Consider the following 21,446-nt stretch of genomic DNA (forward strand, 5'->3'; position numbering starts at 1 on the left):
TGTGTGACATATTGTTGTTGTTATTAGGACGGACTGTGGGACATCTTGTTGAAATGCTGCGAGACTGTCGGTGGAATGGCTAGATCGCGTGTGGCCAGGCAGTCGTGTTATTGTGAAAGCAACAAAATGTTGTAAGATATCAACACAAAAAGGCTTGATAACATTATGAGTAAGAAGCCAAAAAGGTAGGGCGTTCTTTTAAAATAAAAAAAATACTTTAAGCAAATGTATAAACGTTTTAGGCTTTTGATGAAATGGAATTTTTATATTGGCCTTTTAAGTTAAGTACTAAGTAGTATGCTACCTACTCAAACGTAACAAAACATGACTTTACTAGTTTACTGTATATCTAATGTTGATGAAAATATGAATCAATTAACTAAGTACCTAGTTATAAAATTACTGCCTGAACTTAAAATAAAATATAAGATAATTAAAAACCTTCAGGCGTACTGTACCTGACAGGAGTTGTAGGTTGCGAGTAGCTTAGTTAACTTTGTATGCAAAATATAATTATCTATCAAGTGCAATAATATCTAAGTTACATCGTGTTGTAAAAGAATGAAGATACGATATACTTAGATGTAATGGATAAAATTTAATGGTTATATGAATGAATTATTTTATAAGCTTTAGATAGGTAAAGAAAACTTGCATTGACAAGCATTTACTTTAAAGATTCATAAAAAGTACATAAGTACCTAACTTAATTATTGAAATAACTGAAATTATAGTATATATGTAAGTAATCAACAACAATCATGTGTGTACCGGTAACTTTTTAACAAAATGACTCAGTATATCTCTTAGTCAGCTCATCTTTTTGATTTTTTTGTTAGGAAATTTCCTGATGTAATTATACTTATTAAACAACCAAAGTTGTTTAAAATAAGCCCGTGAGTAACCCCCATACGGCTCACTCTGCCCCTTTGGCAACAACCCTGTATAATATGTTAACTACCTAATGTTACATTTTATTCCATATTTGCATACACATTGTATTCCGAGAGCATGTTAAAGAATTTTTCAAAGCCATTTCAAATACTTGTAAAATAATGCTTTTCAATAAAAGTGCATGTGACCTTTAGAATAAAGTTGTTGAATTTTTTTCACGAATCTCCATGCGAAGCTCAAAGGCGTTTGTTCTCCTTTTTGGAAAATGCAGTATATCCTAGAATATATACCAAAGGGAGAATACCTGGAAAGCCTTTGTCCGCAATAGCTTTGGCCACGCTTTGATAGCCTTTGCTTTACCCCGGCCTTCGACCATGCCTCCGCCATTTACATACATAGTAAGCCGAGAAGGGGTGGCTCTGCTTGGCATTCTATACTACTGTTATTCTATTTTACATTCGTAAAAAAATCTTCTCAACATAGTTATTAAAAACTAATGCAACATTACGCTGTTAATGGAGAAAATACGAGATTTATTTCCAGTTTTCTTAATTTCATTGAACGGAATTAGTTCAAAATGATCCCAGAGTCACTCCTTTCGGCTTGCCACCGTGTATAAGCGTGACCCTTTGACAACAATACAATTTCAATTGTGTCTGATTTCTCGGCAAACAAGGTGGCGGTTAATCGCTATCACTTTCTGCAAGTAATCCTTCGGATGAGCTCAAATGACAGTAATTCAGGTCGAGGACGTCCGCCTCAATATTTTTATTCTTTCTATCTAAGATAAAAATCTGCTTCGATCCAGTTATCGATAGATCCACCTTTTGTATGTACCTAACCATTTCGTGTGCCACTACTGGGCAAAGGTTGACCCTGTTGAGTCCACACATCCTGGTTCCGTGCTACCCTGGCAAAAACTGGCTGAGCTCTCATCCCACCATCTCCGCTTTGGCCTGCCCCGGACGCCGTCTCTTGGAGTCCAGATTACGGGAAATTATCTCCGACCTACATAATGTGTCATTATGATGATACCTGTCAAACCCCGTCAAACTACCAACCAAACAACAAAACGTTCTGCTAACAAAACGTAGAGATTATGGGGGAGCGCTGTTCAGGGTTCACTCATGAATAAAAGTTAAGTTCATTAGTAGCACGGGCCCCGGTGCAACAATGTTTGCCTTTACCAATGACTTTTTTTACTAACCGAAATCATTTTAGAAAATATAGTTTTTTTATTTCTACGTTTAATTCTTATTATTTAGGTGAGGGTAATCAAATCCATCAACCAACTAAGAATTGTAAGATTCCCGATACGAGGGATTTGAGTGTTACTAAATACCTTGATGCCTACTTATAACTATTTATTTTCAATAATAGCTGCGTTTGATAACTGTTTCACATTTGCACAACGCACGCGCAAGCAGTCTCCAAGTTGTTGACATCTCAGTCGACCAACGAAAGTGACAGACTGATCAACCGCATATCTAAAACTTCATCCTTGTTGGTGCAATTAGCTGTAAATTGTTGCACATTCGATAGAAGCCTCGCCGTGCCGGGCCATTTAACTATTTAATAGCTTTCAGTCAAAGCAACACTCAGTTTGTGTATTATAAACACATACCTATCTACCTACGTATATCGCCTAGCCAAGTGTAGGACACGTGACAGCGACAGCTAGGCGACTAGACGCCACCACAGGACACGGCCGTCAATTTTCATATGAGTACACTCACGAGCATTGAAAAAGTTCCTCTTACAAAAATTCGACACCAAATCATTGAACTTAACAACAAATGACCCGATTTTTTAAAACAGTGACTATATCACCAATTTACTCCTAAACGGAAAAACGTAGCCTAATGACGACGTCTCCAATATTGAAGCGCATCAGAATTCAGAACATTAAAACTAAAATTTAAATATTGCGTAAATATTAAAAACCTATTATTTTAATTTAGGATGACTTGCACCAAATAGTTGATCAAAAATATATTGCTCTCTTGCTCGGACATACCTAATACTGGCAAAGCAAGACAACCATTGATTTAATTTCGTCTAAATGTTTGGAGCAAGCCACCGTCGGAATTTTGCAAGTAGAACTTTTCTAGAGTCATTCGTCAAGTCGCGCGCCTTAGACTCGCGCGCCGCGCGCGAGTTGCCCCTCCCGTATTTACCTACTTTTTTTGTCGTCAACTCGCTCGACTGTGAAAATATGTAGAGTCAGCCACAAAAGTTATAATTTATTATGCTTAAGGTAACTACTTCAAATGTATAGGGTATTTTATAGGACTTTACTTAAAAATAAAATCAGTAATTAATCTCGCTTGGCAAACTGTTCTCTTCGAATACCTCCAAACACAGGAACCATTTTTATTTGCCCGGTCTTTGTTATATTTATAACCTGCACGACGAAGTACCGACTTTCCTCGCTGGGATGTTACGATTTCATGTGCAGTTTTATTACTAGATGGACCTGCTTGCCATGAACTTCCTGGAAGTAATTGTTACGGTTAGGTCTGTCTCTTTGACCAATGAAATAAACTAAACTAAAATTTAAAACAAATTGTTTTAAATTTTAGTGCTAATTCGATATTTAATATAACGGTAACAAACGTAACACTGTGTTTATATTACGGCAAAGTAGACTTGGTAATATAGTAAAGTTAATTTATTACAGGCTTACCCCCACAATACATCAAAATCAGTAAAAACTGCCACATTTTAATATTTTTGCGCTGTACTGTAGACTGTTAGTAATGCACTGTACATCTCTGCTTCGAATTAGGAGTAACACTAAAACGACGTCACTAAAACAACGACGTTTTAACCCTTTAAACCGGTTTTTGCACCAAAAACTTGAAGGACATAGCTATGACAGGTCAAATTTGCGCACGGGATGAGAGACATAGCAAACTTGGGTATCATGCGTCATAGGTCACGTCCCCTTTTGCCTCATTCCGCACTTCCAACATATGCTTTATTGTATCTTTATCCCGAAATCAAAGCATCTACTTTAATGGCGACTGTCTAGTCGGTACCTTCTTATGCTAATCAGCCAGGGAGACAATATTTAACTATATTTTTTAGTTTCAATTCGTTCGCATCTGACCGTACTTTACATGGGCATGCGAGTTGACGATTTAAAAAAACAGAAGATGCCAACTCGCGTGGCGCGCGAGTCTAAGGCGCGCGACTTGACGAACGACTCCTTTTCTAAGTCTCGCTCGTGTATATTAAGTAAGATGTCGGTTCCGTCGTCGCGTCTTGTCGCTGTCGCGTGTCGCCTGTCGCCCAGTGTGCGACTGCGAACACTAATAATATGATGTTATAGCGCGAAGCCTGCACAAGTTTGCCTGTCATGTTCAAACTATTGATTTTAAACTAAGTTAAACTGTATAGTCTAGGTAACTAGGTGCTTTGTTGTTCGTGGTGTGTAAGCGGCTGGGCCAATTTCAACAACATCATCTAAAGCTAAATTTTGTTCTCGTTTGAGGCGCACTTGAGCTAAAGGTCTATCTCAGTTTCAGAAAATTACATTTGCATTTTCACATGTTTTCACTTGTTTATACGTTGTCTCGCTTGGTTTAAGATTATAGAGGTGACACTATAAAATTGGTTTATTCTAGCTAGGTACTCGTTTATGATAAACTCTCTTTACAATTGTATATTATGCAAAAATGGTTTTTATGAAAATATGTAACATATATTACATTTTACAAGACCTTTTTACTTTCTAAAAACTCGCATTTTACGTATACTTATGTGAAACTACGTTTACTTTATTCTCTTTTAAATCTTACAAGACAAGAAATATTTCATTGCCAAATAGATTGTACAATGTACAGTTTGGTCTTGCAATGGCCGAATGAATTTCCCAACACTATCATAGTTCCACAGTCGAGTGTCGGAATTTTAACTTTTATAATATATCGCTGTTCATGTGTTGGAGCCGGCTCGCGCGCCTGCTTCGTGTTTGTTTTACAGCGCTTAGAAGAGCCATTATTTATTTACGAAACGGCCGAGCTTATGATACAAGTTGTGCCAACTACGTGGAGCAATAACATCCTTGTGCGGTGTGATTTGGTGGCGTGGCGACAGGTCAGTGACGCGGGGCGGCAGCCGTGTAGCCGGGCGCGGACCGTGTCGCCCTAGGCCAGACAAACATCAATATAGCACATTCGAATGCGACCCCTCGCTGCAATCTGCTGCAAAATTAACACAGTACCTGTCGCCCGCGGGCCCGCAAATGGGAGCACATGTGTATGATAGATCAGAATTTGAATAATTGATTGACTAATTAAACTCAGGCGAGTGTGTAAATTATGCGTGCTTTAGCTAAGGTGGTTTACATGAAAATTGTGAACTAATACATGTTATATACACTTAATTTGAGATGATACCACTCATTTTATGTCGCAAAACATTAGCTTTGTACTATTTGCTGTCTTTTATTATTTTAAATTTACCTCGTTATCGAATAAATTATGCAGTAAATATAAAATCTATCGCGGCACTCGCCCTACGAGCTAATTTATAGGATCTCTAATATAAAAATGTTGTTTAAGTTTGACCTAAATCTCAAGTTACTCGTGTTGGCGAAGCAAAGCGCGGCGTGGACGCATAATGGCGGTCCTCGGAGCAAACAAAGCTCCGTTCCAGCTCAGAGAAATACTACATAGAATAGAGAAAAAATATGAGGGGTGTGGCTGTGACTTGGACACTACCGCTGGGTTGAATTGGGTATCAAATTATTATTGACTTACAACTAGTGCTACCATAAACATTGGCTACACAATTATGAAATGGAACAGCTTTTATTTATGTTTTATTTCTTGAACTATCCTACGCATTTATGTAAGTAAGTAATGCTGAGCGAAGTTGTATGTTGAAACGTTTGCAAGCAATTATGAAAGCCAGAGCGAAACTCGGCACTAGAAAACACAAATTAACTTTAAAATAAACTAAGAGAATTTCAAACTTATATTTTATAAAACATGGAAATCCGAGCGAAGTGAAGCAATTTAAAATCCATAGATAGAAGTCGAAGAGCGGAAATGTATCTGATTCTGATACCGTAAATTTTAATTATCTTGGATAGCCGAGCTCATCGCACGGCTCCACTATAAGTAAATATAATTGATTGATTTTAACAAAATAATATTTACATCTGTGCGAAGCAATACCAATTTGTATATATCTATGTACCTACCTACGTTCCCAGAAAAAACAGGTAATCTCTAAATGTTAGGAATTTCCAATAAATTCTTTGAAACTATCCAGTGATTTAATTTACTTTTGGATGCATAGATAAATTTTGAAGCTACAGCGAAAAATTTCGTTGGTTTTTCAGATTCATCCCCGTACCGAAGTAACTGACGTTCATATACACGTCAAAAGATAAAAACAGTCTTCGGCTATCCCTTAATGCACTCGATTTCTAATTACAACTATACCTACAAATAATTTATAATATGTACATGGTTTTTATTGTCAAACAATACTAAACACTAAGTGCTTTAATCCAAATTCATGTTATTAAACAACAATGGTCAAGGTATGTTTAAAAAAGACGACACTATAATATCGAAAACACAATCACAAAACACACATGCAAATCCTTCCACGCATTTTAAAAACTTGAACCCCCTTATTATAAAAGAACAACTAAAGTTAGTTCTGGTTTAAACCCGGCTTTAGACTACTGATATGTATGAAATCTCTAGGCTATAACCGATTCTAAACCAGAACTATATTTAGTCTACGTTTTATAATAAGTTGGAAATGTCTAATCAAGTTGATGAAGCCGAGTGGCTTTTGGCGTGAGTCGTGACACGATGGTATGGCAGGAAGATGACGATAGATCCTTTTCATATCTGTTATAAGTAGATACTTGAGGATGGCAAGCGATAGTGAGAAACATTGACACAAAGACTCGCGCTCTAGCGGTATGTTTACAATGAAGAGCGGAAGCGGGTTCTGTCGCTAAGGTGATCACGTACCTAAGTAGGAGTTCCCTGAGAGTCGCTTCGTCCTCCTCCTGCGTCGCATATCGGGTCAGCTTGCCGCCGGCCTCCCGGCTTGCATGATCAGGTACCACTGCGGCAAACGCCTCTTTCAGTTAAACAGTATCAACACATGGCAACTCTGTATGAACCTCCCAGAGTTATCTTAGTAGCAATAACCTAAAGATGCTCGGTAAAAATAAATAAAGTAGCTCGAGGGGTTTCTGTCGCAATTACGTCTCCTCAGTGACCGAGCCTTTTTGAGATGGTGTTCAATCAACCAATAATTGTAAACTTTTACGTTCAATAAATAAAAGATTATCATGTATTTTGTCAGTTATATCCTACTCCTATGAGTCCTACGCATGGATGCCCAATCAAAATAAGTTGTTTAGTGTCATTGGTGTATTTTTTCAGTACTTAGGTATGGTATTGTGTAAACAGACAAACAAGTTCCTAACTGAATCGAATTGTTTATTAACTCGCGTGGAAAACATTATATGGTACAGTAATAATGTAAAACGATGATTACCACCTTTGAGTTTTAAAGGATTTGTTACTTTTAAAACACGGAGCTTCAGAAGCTTTGCTTTCACAGTCGGAATAAATATCCTCCCAACTAAATAAGAGATAAAATATAAGTAAATAAACCTGAATATATATATTTTTATTTGTAAAAATTGCAGCCTCAAGAGTCCCGACGCAATGTTCTAGAAATTTATTTTTCTAAAAGAAATGTAATGGATTATGCAAGTAAAGGAATGAAGATTGACATTTCTAAAGGAAACTTTTCAATAAAAATATGCTAGATTTTCTTTTCACGGATGAAAATAAGTAAAACCTACATCATTTTAGTTATTTCTTGATTTCTACATAAAAATGCATTTCCTCTTTTCAATAAAGCTGATTTTCAATGGCCATGTATCATTAACCACTATAAATGATACTTGCCTATTGAAAATCAGCTCTACTTCAAACAGCCAATGCAATTCCAGGTACAAATCAATAAATTACTAAAATTACCTCATTATTAACGATACTTGGCCATAGAAAATCAACTCTATTGCAGTAAATTACATCAGTGCGAATGTAGGTGGTCGACTGTCATAGATATCTAGACCACCTGCAGGTAGCCTGGCTCCTAATAACAACCCTGTTAGAACTTCAGACAACCCGATGCTATAAATCTGAAACACTAACGACCTATTGATATTATAGCAAGGACTCCACTTTGTATTACTTTACAGCCAACAAATCAATAACTTCCACACAAAAGCTATCTTGAAATGTTATAACGAACCTTAGAATTATATGAGAAGGTTCGTCGCTGTTTTTTTTACTACACGCTAATTTGAAGGTTCTGAAAACACACTTCGTCATAGGTAGTTTCTAGGCTCTTTATCCCAGAGAAGCTAAATCCATATTTACTCAAGTTATGTTTTTTAAATTCAAAAAATAACTACAATTTTTAATTAAGATTCTCAAAATAATACTCAGAAGATTCTATGTGCATTCAAAGTTACTATTTGCGAAAATGGGTTATTTAACTCCAACCCCTAATAGGTATGAAATATTATACGCTTGACCTGTTCTACTCCAGTTTTCAGCGCGCCATTTCAGAATGTGCGGAGTGCGGCCGCTACACTCTATACGGAATGTTTCCACCCATACTGCACGCTCACATAGACATCGCGCTAATATAATTGCCCTAGCGCCTCTTCGGCCGCGTGTGTACCGGAGTTTTGTAACCAGTTACGAAAAAAACATCCTCATTTGATTTCACTGGCATTCAATGCATGATAGTTAGTAGTTTAAAGCATCTTCGATTGCATTTCACGTCAAATATTCCAACAGTATCTGAAGCACCCACAAAGTTTCGTTAATTTATTTCCTTGTATGGAAGGACCAAACGGGCTAGTACGGGGCACATTTAAGACGTGACAAAAGTTTTGCGTTGCGCTCACTCACATCGCGCAGCCTCAAGAGCTAGCGTGACGGAGAACTTTTCTCTCTCTTCTGTTCTTCCTTGCCTTATCCTTATCTAGGGTCGGCTTTGTTCGTCATGTCACGCCATTTTACGCTATCCTCTGTCATATCCTCATTCACTCCACACTCTCTCATATTTTCTTTCACGCAATCAAGCCAAGTCTTTCTTGGGCTTCCTCTCTTACGCCTTCGCCTCGGGCCTCATTTCCAACACTTTCTTTATAACATAATCATCTTCTCTTCTCATAACATGCCCAAACCAAGAAAGGCGATGCCTTTTCATCTTCTCCCCTATAGGAGCCACTTTCATATTTCCCCTTATATACTCATTTCGTATTCTATCTTTTCTTGTAACACCACACATCCATCTCAACATTCGCATCTCTGTCACATGCATCCTTTTCTCATTGCATACTTTGGTTGCCCAGCTCTCAGCCCCATACAACATCACCGGCCTTATGACGCTTTTATATATTTTGCCTTTGCTCTTAATTTTTTTTTAACTTTAACTTTTGTCACGTCTCAAATGCACCCTGTGCTAGCCCTTCTGAGCCAATCGTTCATCCTCGCATTGCTCTGCATATCGCTCTACATACATGCACGGTCCCGGAGTCCAGTTTCGACAAGCATAGCCTGTGGAGCTATCCAACCAGACATATTTAATTATTCAGGCAGGCTTCCAGTGCAGCGCACACAGTACTTTTGGCAAATCAGTACACAGCTTCGGTCAGCCCAGGAGGGTTGACTCTATACTGACGAAAAACGAACGAACGAGAGCTGCTGTGCAATCGGCACTTGTAAATACAACGTTCGCGCAGCAGCACTCTGACAGCCACGGCAGTCAACAGTAATGTTTAAATATGCAACGGATGGTGACAATATTCGTGGTCAATAGTAGCGTATTTGAGGGCATCAACTTTACTTACCCATGTCAACACTTAAAATTATTTGTTGAAAATTCGACTTTATGACAACGACGACTCGTGAAATGTTTGCCTTAAAAATCTTTACAAGAAGTGTAATTCCTAATTTTTATCAATATTTTTACTATAGCCAGCGTTTTTTTTAAATAAAATTCAAAACTATTAAAAATCCAATTCTAAAACACATATGTATGCTTCCAACCTCGAATACCGAAGGTCAACAGAAATCAGACCAAAATAGTGCTATTCATATTTTTTGCATACATTCCAGCTTCAGCAAAAGAATAGGAAAAATTCAATATCGCCGGCCAACGAATAACGATGGCTTTTTCATATGAGTTTTAGCTTGTTGATTTACTATACGCCCTCTCGTTCGCTCCACAGTTCACTAGATATCAACCACAAACTATTTGCTTCTAGTTCTCATCCAATAAAGTTTTAAATTAAGTCTTTAAATAGCACGTAGGTACTCTATTACAATATACCTTAAGCTTCATAATGTACCGGATTTAATAAATACGGAATGTCTTCATGAGAATAATAATAAGAGCGGACCAACAGTAAACCGGTGATCAGGGTTGTTATTTTTTTGTAAACAAACTTTAAAAACAAAATGAATCAAATCAAGTAATTTTTGAAAATAGAATGCGTCGGTTAATTATTTTAATTCGATCATTTTGCAAATTATCATTTTGAGCTTGGAGCAGTAACATTGATCTACTTCCACTCGAAACATTCCACACGTTACAAATAATCTGTCCTTCAAAGAAAAAAAATCGTGTTAAAAATATCGCACACACAGAAACTTAAGGTTGTGCGTTCAGAGACCGCCCCCGCCAGGTCTCAGTGCCTGAAGGGCGATCATCGCGCTTCGCCACGTATTCAAATGCACACACAACACGAATGAAAATCCAGAGCACAGCTCAAAGAGATTGGAAATAGACTGCAGAAGAATGGAGCGCATTGTGTCGTCGACAATAGACAAGTTTGTAAAACATCGATACTGGTACCTGCCTGGCCGGGCTACCGTTATTAATCTGTGTGAGATGCTGGCAGTACTTGTATAAAAATACATATTTTTTCTGGTGGCACCACTAAATAATAATAATATGTGGGGACATCTCACACACGGCTATCCGACCCCAAGCTAGGCAGAACCTGTGTTATGGGTGTCGGACAGCTGATATATCTACACAAATACATAGATAGATAGATATTAAATATAAATATCAACACCCAAGACCCGAGTACAAATATCTGTGTTTAAATAAATATCTGCCCCAGCCGGGAATCGAACCCAGGACCTTCGGCTCAGTAGTCAGGTCACTAACCACTACGCCATTCGGTCGTCAATATTATACAGAGTGTTGCAAAAGTGGTATACTAAGCCTAAGGGTGTGACTCAGGTGGTCAATCTGTAAAACGGAACCAATTTTGCAACATTCTGTATAATATTGAAATGTTAATGCAGGTATATTGATAAACTCTTCTCATTAATATTGGTTTGTGTGGCATTTACAGTTGCCCTTGAACTGCATTATTGCTCCGGTGTTTTTAGCAAGTGGTACTCAGCATTATTGGCCACATTTTCAGGCACTGCCACTTCATGAAACGTATAAAATTAATATGGACATTACTGTTAATATCAGGGGATAGATATACTTTGACTGTCCATTGATGTAGTGGTTAGTGACTCTGACTGCTATGCCGAAGGTCTCGGGTTCGATTCCCGGCTGCTGCAGATATTTGTTTAAAGACAAGACATTTGTACCCGGGTCTTGGATGTTGATATTTATATTTTATATGTATCTATCTATGTATTTGTGTAGATATATCAGCTGTCCGATACCCATGTTACAGGCTCTGCCAAGCTTGGGGTCGGATGGCCGTGTGTGAGATGTCTCCACATATTATTATACATCGCCAAGCTTCATTAATTTTATCTTACAGTGCGCAGGAGTGGCATGGTGGAACAGAGTCGTACGTTTCGAATGTCTGCTGTAACATTTACAGCCCTATTAAAATTTTAAGACCTAACAAAGTAATAAATATCACAATTCGGGTTAATCAGTTTGCAGAACCGAACAAAAAAGGCTAATCTCAAAATTTCACAAAGTTTAGTTACAGTAATAGTAAGATAAAAAATAATTATGTTCTATAGAATGAGAACAAAAATGTCGGATCGGATATCGGGTGAGGCGATTTGTTGATTAAATTTTACTACGTCCAAAACCAAACCAATATCTACGTGTATCGTAAAACACTACCGATATCTCCCATAAGATACATGAGAAACGTCACAATTTAAAGCATGTATCTGAATTGGTTGCGGTTCGATAAGGCACTAATTATGGTTGTTTATCGACTGCAAATGGCTTTTCCTACAATCCATTCAAAGGTATTACACCTAATAACCAATTACCCTGTATACAGAGGGTCTCGTTGTCTCACTTCCACGGACCTGTCAAGAAATGTAACACTCTAATATGATTTCAGACAGACACACATAATTTATGCACGGGTCGTTTGAATTGCGCAGCGTAGGAGGATGCCGAGATACTTAGCACGTGTATATTTCAAGTATAAGCAGATTATAGACGTTAACAAACAAAATGAGAACTAATATTTTCTATTGCCCGTTTTTTTCCCCATCAAAAAACAAGTGAAGCCTTCTCAGAAGATTGTTATTTTGTGTGAAGTACCTAAATGTATATGATTTTGAAGGATCTTACGGGCTCGTTAGGAATATTTCAACAACATAAGGGTACTTGATATTTGGAATTGCCTTGAACAGTATGTACGATTGGGGAGGTTTTCTTTGTATTTGTTATCAGCCATGCTCTAATAGGCACTTAACTTGCTAAGATCTTTGAGTATTTGTTACAGGCAATTGAAACGTCTTATCACTACGCAAAAATGATCGTCGAATTTATAAAAAGTATTCGACTAAACACGCACACATATATACCTGTGGAAAATTTGTACGTTTATATTTTGAAGTGTTTTTGTGTCTTGCCTGAAAAATACACTAGTACCCATATTAGTTACATGAGTTCAGTGTGGTGATCAGCGGGTCTAATCTAGATCTTTTATCCACATTAAAATCCTTTCCTCTTTATTTTTTGTGCGTTGTTACATAAATGTATTTTCTTTTATTTGAAATGTTTCAATTGAAACTTTGTTTACATGAAAAATAAAAATGTGAATTGTTACTCAAATGGCACACCGGTGTCCGCGTAGTTCTAGGCTCAAATATCATAATATCATAAAACAACCAAACTAGACCATGAACTCCAAGACCTTTAACATATATTTTAATTTAAAAAAAAATGTACCTGAAATTTGATCGATGGGTGAGTAGATAGGGGGCTCCTCTCCCCCCGTCTGTTGGTGCTCCAGAAGACGATGGCAAGACTGTCTCATGAGAGCTCCCGACCGGGCTGCGAACATAAAAAACTGCACTTTTAATATCACCCTTTACGTACAGTTTACACAAGTCTATTCACTAATGCTTAGCTAAAAATTCAGTAGAAGTAAGATAAAAATAAAAATAAAAAAATATATTCGATGTCGTAGCATTTTTGAAACCATCATATACCTACATACGTAGGTACCCGGTAATATATAATCGTATATACTTATCGCTTGATTTTAGTAATGTTATGATACTTATAACTACGACTAATATATGAAATCCTTGAACTGAATAGTGTCATGCTTTATACCAACTTAACCTACGATGTATTTGTGTTTCCGACGACAAAGTTCCAATTGTGTTTTTGTAAGTCTTCTTGAATGCTTGTCCCTAACCAATCTCGCATTCAATTTTCTAGACTATACGTCTTCTTTCACATTCAAACCTTTCATATTTTCTTGAGACCACACAATTCAAACTCAACATCAACTGCATTCTGTATGTCTCTTTGTAATATATACTTACTGTAATATACTATATAAAATATATACCGATATATAATATAAACTGACCTATATGCTGATGAAACTTGCTGTTTATAAACCCGAATGTCACACTAAAATACCATTTCGACGCTGAAAAGGCTATCTTTAAATAAATATTGTCATCAATTATTCATAGACGGTTTCAGCACAGCTTTGTTGAATATTGGAAAAAGTAAATAGAGGGAGAACAGCTAGATTCGTCAGTTCTATTTAAGTTGCCCCTGTTACTGGAAATTGTTAAAATTCAAAAGCTCTCTCAGTGACCGTGACATTAACTGTGTGCATTTTCAGCTCTTTGAGCGAATTTAACAGACAAAAACAGGTTAAAAACAGTAAATGGGCAGATTTTACAATAGTCAGATAAATATTATGTGAGATATAATTCTGATGCTGTCGCCGAATGTTTGAATTAGTCAGTGACAGAAACTATTTTATATCTCAGATAACATTTATCTGACTATTGTAAAATATTCCCTATATCAGATATGTTTGTAACGAATACTTAACAAAATATGTAATTTTTAATATTACAGGATTTTGCTTTGGCTGCACTACTAAGTGCTGAAGTTAGTTAATGTACTTAAAGGTACGTGTCATATTGAGCAGCAGGTACCTACCCTGACATTGTAAAAAAACAGTGTTTTAATACATTTTAATATGATGTCACAAATGTTCCTCCTGAATCGAGAGTAATGATAGTTATCATTTATATGGTGGTTATTTAAATAGCCATGTTACGGAAAGTTGACAGATAAAATATGCCACTAGTTATTGTAGATGTAGGTATAAAGAACATTATTTCATAGTTATTTTGCATAATATTTAAAACAAACTTTCGCTCTGCATCGTAATTAATATTTTACATAGTAGGTACGAAAAAGAATATTCTAATTCTTTTTTTTATTTCATTATTAGTTAATATTGGAATCGGAACCCTTGTCGAATCACTCTCGTCCGGTACCCGTCAGTCCGTCAAGAACCTTATCTCGGAAAAGCGTGGAAATATCGTGTTGAATTTTTTACCATAATATACCTATTTAAATCTAAATCCCTCGGGGTAGTGAAAAATTAGAATGTAGTTACTTACAACCAGATTCAACAATATACTTTATTCATATGACTAATATTTTAAGTACTATGCTGTTTCATAGAAGATTGCAAAAATAACTGTAGGTATAGTAGTTTGCAATAGAAACCAGCAATCATGTAAACAAATATGGCGGACTGACATTGACAGCGTATTGTTTATGCCCATAGTGATGTTATAGTGTTCTAATTAGATTAAATATATAAGCCATAGACTATAAAATAAAACTGATTATATAAATAAATAAAGTGTTTATTAAAACAAATTTAAATCTTCGTCTTCGTCATCATCACTATCAGAAGTCGCCGGTGACCGTAATTATAAATGGAACCACTGTGTCATCGCTTGCCGTGTCTAAAATGCCGTCGAGCTTTTTCATTACTTCCTCTTCCTTTTTTTGTTTTGGTTAATTATATTAAGCTCTTGAAAAAAATTTTTTATTGTATTCAAATAATATTAAATTAAAATAATTTATTGAATTAAAAATAAAAGATAACTTCAGATTACGAACAACACTAACTTTTCAATGACTTATAGAGTTCGATGAGTAAAAAACTAAGATGACAGCTTGTCAAATACTTCGAAATTTTTACGTTGCAAATGTTTTAACAAATTTAACTTATAAATACAAGTTAAATCGTGTTGAAGATAATGTGAAAACAATGGTGCGTTCGTTGAAATCAGACTATGTTCATAATTGATCGTCAAATGTATGTGATTACGGAGTAATCGTGACAATTTGGTTTGTTTACATGATTGCTGGTTTCTATTGCAAACTACTATAGTTTGTTAATCATACACGGTTTTGACCTTAGTTAGCCATGACAACAAACAGAACTGAAAAAAAAAAGTTTTTGATATGAGGTGAGGCGCGTGCGTTTAAAAAAAGTTGTTATTATCAGAGAAATAATACATGGCGTTGTCGTTGCCACAGTAAATAAAACTATCAAACCCTCAGAACAAAGATTTGGTGCTGGCTCACTCATACCTTATTCTGAGAGTCTAATGACCCTGGAATTCATAGACCGTATTGTAAATTTACAACAAAGTTAAATTTTACTTTGAAACAAACGAGTTTGTACTCTTTACGTCAGACCGAAAGTAGAGATTCAATCACAACGTAAATGTAAAAAAATAGCTTTACAATTTACGTTGTGATCGAATCTCTCTCGAAATTAAAGTGTCAAAAAGCTTTACGAATTTGGGGTTGAGAGTATTGTTGTAACAAGTGTTGTAAGCATTTCACAATGACAGGCTGTCAAGGAAAACGGCTCAATTGGGCTCATTGGAAAGAAAGTATATGGAAGTATATTATTTTTGTACTTCATTACTCCATTTACGTTGCGTATCGTCTACTGTCACTGTCAAAATGTAAGGCAAAGTTAGTAACAAAAGTGACATTTATTTTTCCAAATCAAATTTTAAATACATTTTGTACTAACTGACAGACGTATGACAGACATACCTAACATAGAAAAAATAACAAATTGCCTTACATTTTGACAGTGACAGTTGACGATACGCCACGTGAACGGAGGTTTCGAATCTTATAATCGCTGCACTGCACTGCAGTCAACAGACTTTTGTTGCAAGCTGACTATTATTGTAAGACTTTAATTGCCATTATTGGTGAACTGTTCTTGCCAATCGCTATAGCATTTTTCGGAGCTTATGGTATGAAATCATATTGCAATAAGGTAGCTACGAATCGCTGATCTAAGGGTACGAACAAAAGTGTAGGTATACTATATGTTAGTGCACATGGCTGTACCTAGAAAGTTGTGTTTAGTTCGAGTTACTGAAACTTTATGAGACAGCGTAGTTCCAGCTGCTCAAGAAAACTAAATAGTGTTTCAGCACAATAATTAGCTCACTAAAGTACACTAGACTACAGAATAAGTACGTACGTACCACATAAGAAAATTGAAGTCATTTCATAAATACAAATTTAGGTTAGGTAAAATGGTTTTTAATTTCTTTTTTAAATTAATTTTATCTCAGAATTGGCGTGTCTGAGTCAACCAAGGTATATCTAGTTGATATGCATATGAGCTGGTAAATCAATAGGTAATAATGTCAAAACCAAATACATTTACTTGTTTGTATCAGTGGCACCCTATAAACAAAATATAGTCAACAAGCGCCACGCCTTCTGCAGATAACTAGATACTTAAGACTCGTAGATGACTCAAGTACTTTTCATGTCACCTATCATCCGACAGGGCAATGGGTCTTCGAACTAAAGTGTTTGCGCCAGAGGGTTATTCAATCATCAAACATGCCTTCACAATAATAGTATCACTTATACTAACTGTATGTACATTAAGCTTTCACTAACATCCTGCTTAAAGAAACTCCATCGATAACGCTGGTAACATGCGCGCCAGGCTTAATCGTATACGTTCGCGTTGCTTGATAAACTCCCAAAATTGATTATTAAAACGTATGGAATGGGAACCAAATACACATACCTAACTTTTAAGTATGTATTTTATCAGACCCAGCAAATTGGGCAGAGCGTTGAGTCAAAGTCAGTCATTCAGGACGAGGCATATTACAAACTAGAGAAAACATAAAACAAAAGCGTAACCTGGTGTTGAGCTGGTTATTCCTAATATTCCTGACGCCGACTCTCGTCGCTGCGATGGCGCGGCGCTGGTGGCCGGCGCGGGGGGGCCGCGGGGCGAGGGGGCTGCAGCCCTCGCCGTCGACACTCCCAAGCTTGAGGGCGAGCTTATTGCCGGGCATAGTAGTCTTCGGGGCCTCGCCGTGCCCACGGGGTTAAAGGGCAAGGTTTGAATAGATGGTGGGACACTTCGGGATGGAGCGCCTACGAGGGCGCTTGAAGATCGTTCCATTCCTGGGACACCCGGGAAGTCTCTCAGGAAAGGAATTGGAGTTATCCTCATAAAGGGAAAAGGTAGCCCTTGAATCTCTGCAGATGCATTTGAAGGTAGGCCTCTTAGCCATTGCATGCGTGGAGAAGCAATAGGCCATCGTTCTGAGCCTGGTATGCCGGGGTAGGCTCTAAAGAACGGGCCGGGCCAGAAGCTTGCGTACGGCCCTGCAACACCTTCAAACACTGCAGGGACGTTGTAGTACGGGCCCGCTTGGCCTCACATGGAAGAGGAAGGGGGAGATGGAGATGGCTCGGTGGGAGACTGAGGCCGAGCCCGCTGAGCCGCCGGCGGGGCTGGCAGGCTGCGAGGCAGGGGGATCGGGGGACGGCCACCGCGGGGAGCGGCGGGGGCGGGGCGCCTGCGCGGGGGCAGCGGCGGTGGCTCGTGGACCAATGCCACGGTCTCTTCGGGTGTAAGAAGGCGGTATCGCACAGCGTTGCTTTTAGGTGGACGAGGTGGTGGTGTAGGCTCTGGCTGTTCTGTGTCGGAGCTCTCATAGCTTTGGATTTCTTCCTCTTCGGCTGGTGACGAAGGTGGTGGAGCCGCTACCTCCTGGACGACAGTGGCGCGAGTGATGGGGGCTAGTTGGCGGGTGGCGGAGGCGCCACGTCCGCGGCCCTCCGGCCAAGTGTTGTAATAGGTGGTAGGAGCTGGAGTAGGGTCCGACATTGTCTCAGTTGAACCAAGTCTGGGCGAATCTGATAAGACGACGGTATTTTCTTCTGGTATCAGCCAGACACCAATTGGAACGGGTTGTTCTGTATCACCTGCTGAACACCCAACAAAATGTATATACGCTACAACGTGTGCGTTAGTTTAACTATAAAAAACGAATTCATGAAAAAAATTAACGATAAAGCAAATTAATCTATCAGAATTCTGTGTTTTCAAGTTATAATAGGCCTTTACAAGATTTCATAAGTACCTACTTATTTCGATATTATCCTTGAATTCATCTTGGTGTTTATTTTATAACAATTTTGATATTACCTCTAATATGTAATTTTTTAGTCCTAATAATTTCCTAGTGCGAAACAAAATAGCCTGTTTGCATAAATACGGCACCATTTTGTTTGGGTTTGTTGAGATTTGACAATTTGAGAAAGCTCGACTTTATCACATGCATGCACCATCCTTTGGGAGTTATGACGTCACTTATTTTGAAATAGTGCATTGTTAAGCAAGAGATGTACATTTGAAATAAATCGTAAATCACAGAGGTAACCTCGGAATAATGACTGTTTTCAATAACTTAATAAATACAGTAAAAAAAACTTTGTGAGTTTCCAAATTCAATTCGTGGCCAGGCAAAAATTTGTGTCCAATACCAATAAAATTGTAAGTATCTTTTATTTATTAAGTCAAAACTTATTTGAAGTTCTTAAATCTATAAAAAATATTTGATTTTTATTTTGTTATGGTTTTATTATTAGCAAACTAATTATAGCAATTTAATACGCATTATTATCATTAAAATACATTTAATTATATTTTTGAAACCGAGATAAAAGTTACAAATGGATTTAAACAATAGAGCAACATGACAACGATTTTATTCAACCAATATTTGAACTATACCTCGTTTCAGCTAAGATGATTCCTGTGACGTTATGGAGACGTTTTAATTTTTTCGGTTTTAAATATAGTGAAATACTTTTCTTCTATCGACTTATTCGTATGAGTCGTATCCAATGAAATGTAATTAATTCACACAGACTTCGAAACAATCACTACCCATCACGTCCTTACTGCTGTTTAGGCCTAGTCCACCACGCGGCTTAAAGTGCCGTCCGAAACAAGAAAGCGTCCAGAAAACGACCACTTGAAATCGGTCACCTATCCAATGGCCGATAGTGCCATGTGTTGCTTAACCTCAGTGATCAGATGCGATCACTGAAGCAAGCTCAGTTTAGGCCTAGTCCACCTCGCTGACCTAGGACGGGTTGGTGGACCCCAACACAAGCGAGGTTGTGCTGAGAGAGTTTTCGGGTAAGTGGGCTACCCGACTGTCAGATGTTTTTAAGCTGCCCGAAGGCCTCTGACCACTGGCTTAACGACTGCTGCCGTAACAGCAACCGGGACCCACGGCTTAACGTGCCGTCCGAAACAAGAAACTGTTCAGAAAACCACCACTTGAAATCGGTCACCTATCCAATGGCTGATAGTGCCATGTGTTGCTTAACCTCAGTTATCAGTTGCGATCACTGAAGCAAGCTCGGTTTGGCCTAGTCCACCACGCTGACCTAGGACGGGTTGGTAGACCCCAACACAAGCAACGTTGTGCTGAGAGAGTTGTCGGGTAAGTGGGCAACCCGACTGTCAGATGTTTTCAAGCTGCCCGAAGGCCTCTGACTAGGATTCACTACTGCTGCCGAAACAGCAACCGGGACCCACGGCTTAACGTGCCGTCCGAAACAAGAAACTATTCAGAAAACCACCACTTGAAATCGGTCACCTATCCAATGGCTGATAGTGCCATGTGTTGCTTAACCTCAGTAATCAGTTGCGATCACTGAAGCAAGCTCGGTTTGGCCTAGTCCACCACGCTGACCTAGAACGGGTTGGTAGACGCCAACACAAATAACGTTGTGCTGAGAGAGTTGTCGGGTAAGTGGGCAACCCGACTGTCAGATGTTTTCAAGCTGCCCGAAGGCCTCTGACTAGGATTAACTACTGCTGCCGAAACAGCAACCGGGACCCACGGCTTAACGTGCAGTCCGAAACAAGAAAGCATCCAGAAAACAACCACTTGAAATCGGTCACATATCCAATGGCTGATAGTGCCATGTATTGCTTAACCTCAGTGATCAGTTGCGATTACTGAAGCAAGCTCGGTTTAGGCCTACCACCTCCACCACGCTGACCTAGGACGGGTTGGTGGACCCCAACACAAGTAACGTTGTGCTGAGAGAGTCGTCGGGTAAGTGGGCAACCCGACTGTCAGATGTTTTCAAGCTGCCCAAAGGTTACTGATCAGGCTTGACGACTGTTGGCGAAACAGCAACCGGGACCCACGGCTTAACGTGCCGTCCGAAGCACGAAAGCGTCCAGAAAACAACCACTTGAAATAGGTCACTCATCCAATGGCTGATAGTGTCATGTGTTGCTTAACCTCAGTGATCGGCTGTGATTACTGAAGCAAGCTGAACTAGGGACGCTTCAAATAATATTGCAAAATACAATTATATTGTATAAATTGAGAGCTGACACAGGAATCATCTCAGCTGTAACGAGATATATAGTGACTTAGATTTTATTTTTATATTAATTGTATGCTTTTTTAAATATAAATAAGTTTATATTTTTTCCAATCACCTTTCTCCGATAGCACGGGTAGTGTACGACGACACGACGACTGATCACCGAAAGAATTCTCTTTTCGATGACCATTGCTTGAACTAAATCATGCTTCACCGATAGCACGGTATACCGAAATCACTATTCAACAACGATTAGAGGAACACATCTCATAACCAATCACACTGTACAGTATGTCTGAGTGTATATTCTATTCACTAAGTTACGCGCTGTATAAATATTATTAAACTTGCATAAAAGTATGAGTGCACTTACGTAAGCTGCCCGTCTGTGTGAAAGCTCGGTCGCCTCTCGTTCTCTCGTAGGGTAGGTATTTACTGAACATTTTTGAAACTTGAGTTTATACTTTTGCGTAATTACTTTAGATCATAGT

At 38.2% G+C, this 21,446-nt stretch overlaps 2 protein-coding genes across 12 annotated transcripts in view; both read right to left on the bottom strand.

Moving 5' to 3' along the window:
• LOC105392050 (glucose transporter type 1) overlaps nucleotides 1-21,446 on the bottom strand; it is an 86,245-nt gene that overhangs the window by 16,324 nt on the left and 48,475 nt on the right. For all 11 annotated transcript variants that reach the window (XM_048632741.1, XM_048632742.1, XM_048632736.1 and 8 more), the window contains exons 3-4: nucleotides 13,144-13,248; nucleotides 6,897-6,993 (exon numbers count right to left, since the gene is read on the bottom strand). In XM_048632741.1, coding sequence (XP_048488698.1) covers nucleotides 6,897-6,993; nucleotides 13,144-13,231 — 185 coding nt within the window. In that variant the 5' untranslated portion in view covers nucleotides 13,232-13,248. The remainder of the gene's footprint in view (nucleotides 1-6,896; nucleotides 6,994-13,143; nucleotides 13,249-21,446) is intronic.
• Nucleotides 17,972-18,424, bottom strand: LOC125491270 (wiskott-Aldrich syndrome protein homolog 1-like). The gene has a single exon (XM_048632812.1). The coding sequence runs from the start codon at nucleotides 18,422-18,424 to the stop codon at nucleotides 17,972-17,974; it is 453 nt and encodes a 150-aa protein (XP_048488769.1).

The sequence above is a fragment of the Plutella xylostella genome, chromosome Z, assembly GCF_932276165.1.
Source record: "Plutella xylostella chromosome Z, ilPluXylo3.1, whole genome shotgun sequence".
NCBI lineage: Eukaryota > Metazoa > Arthropoda > Insecta > Lepidoptera > Plutellidae > Plutella > Plutella xylostella.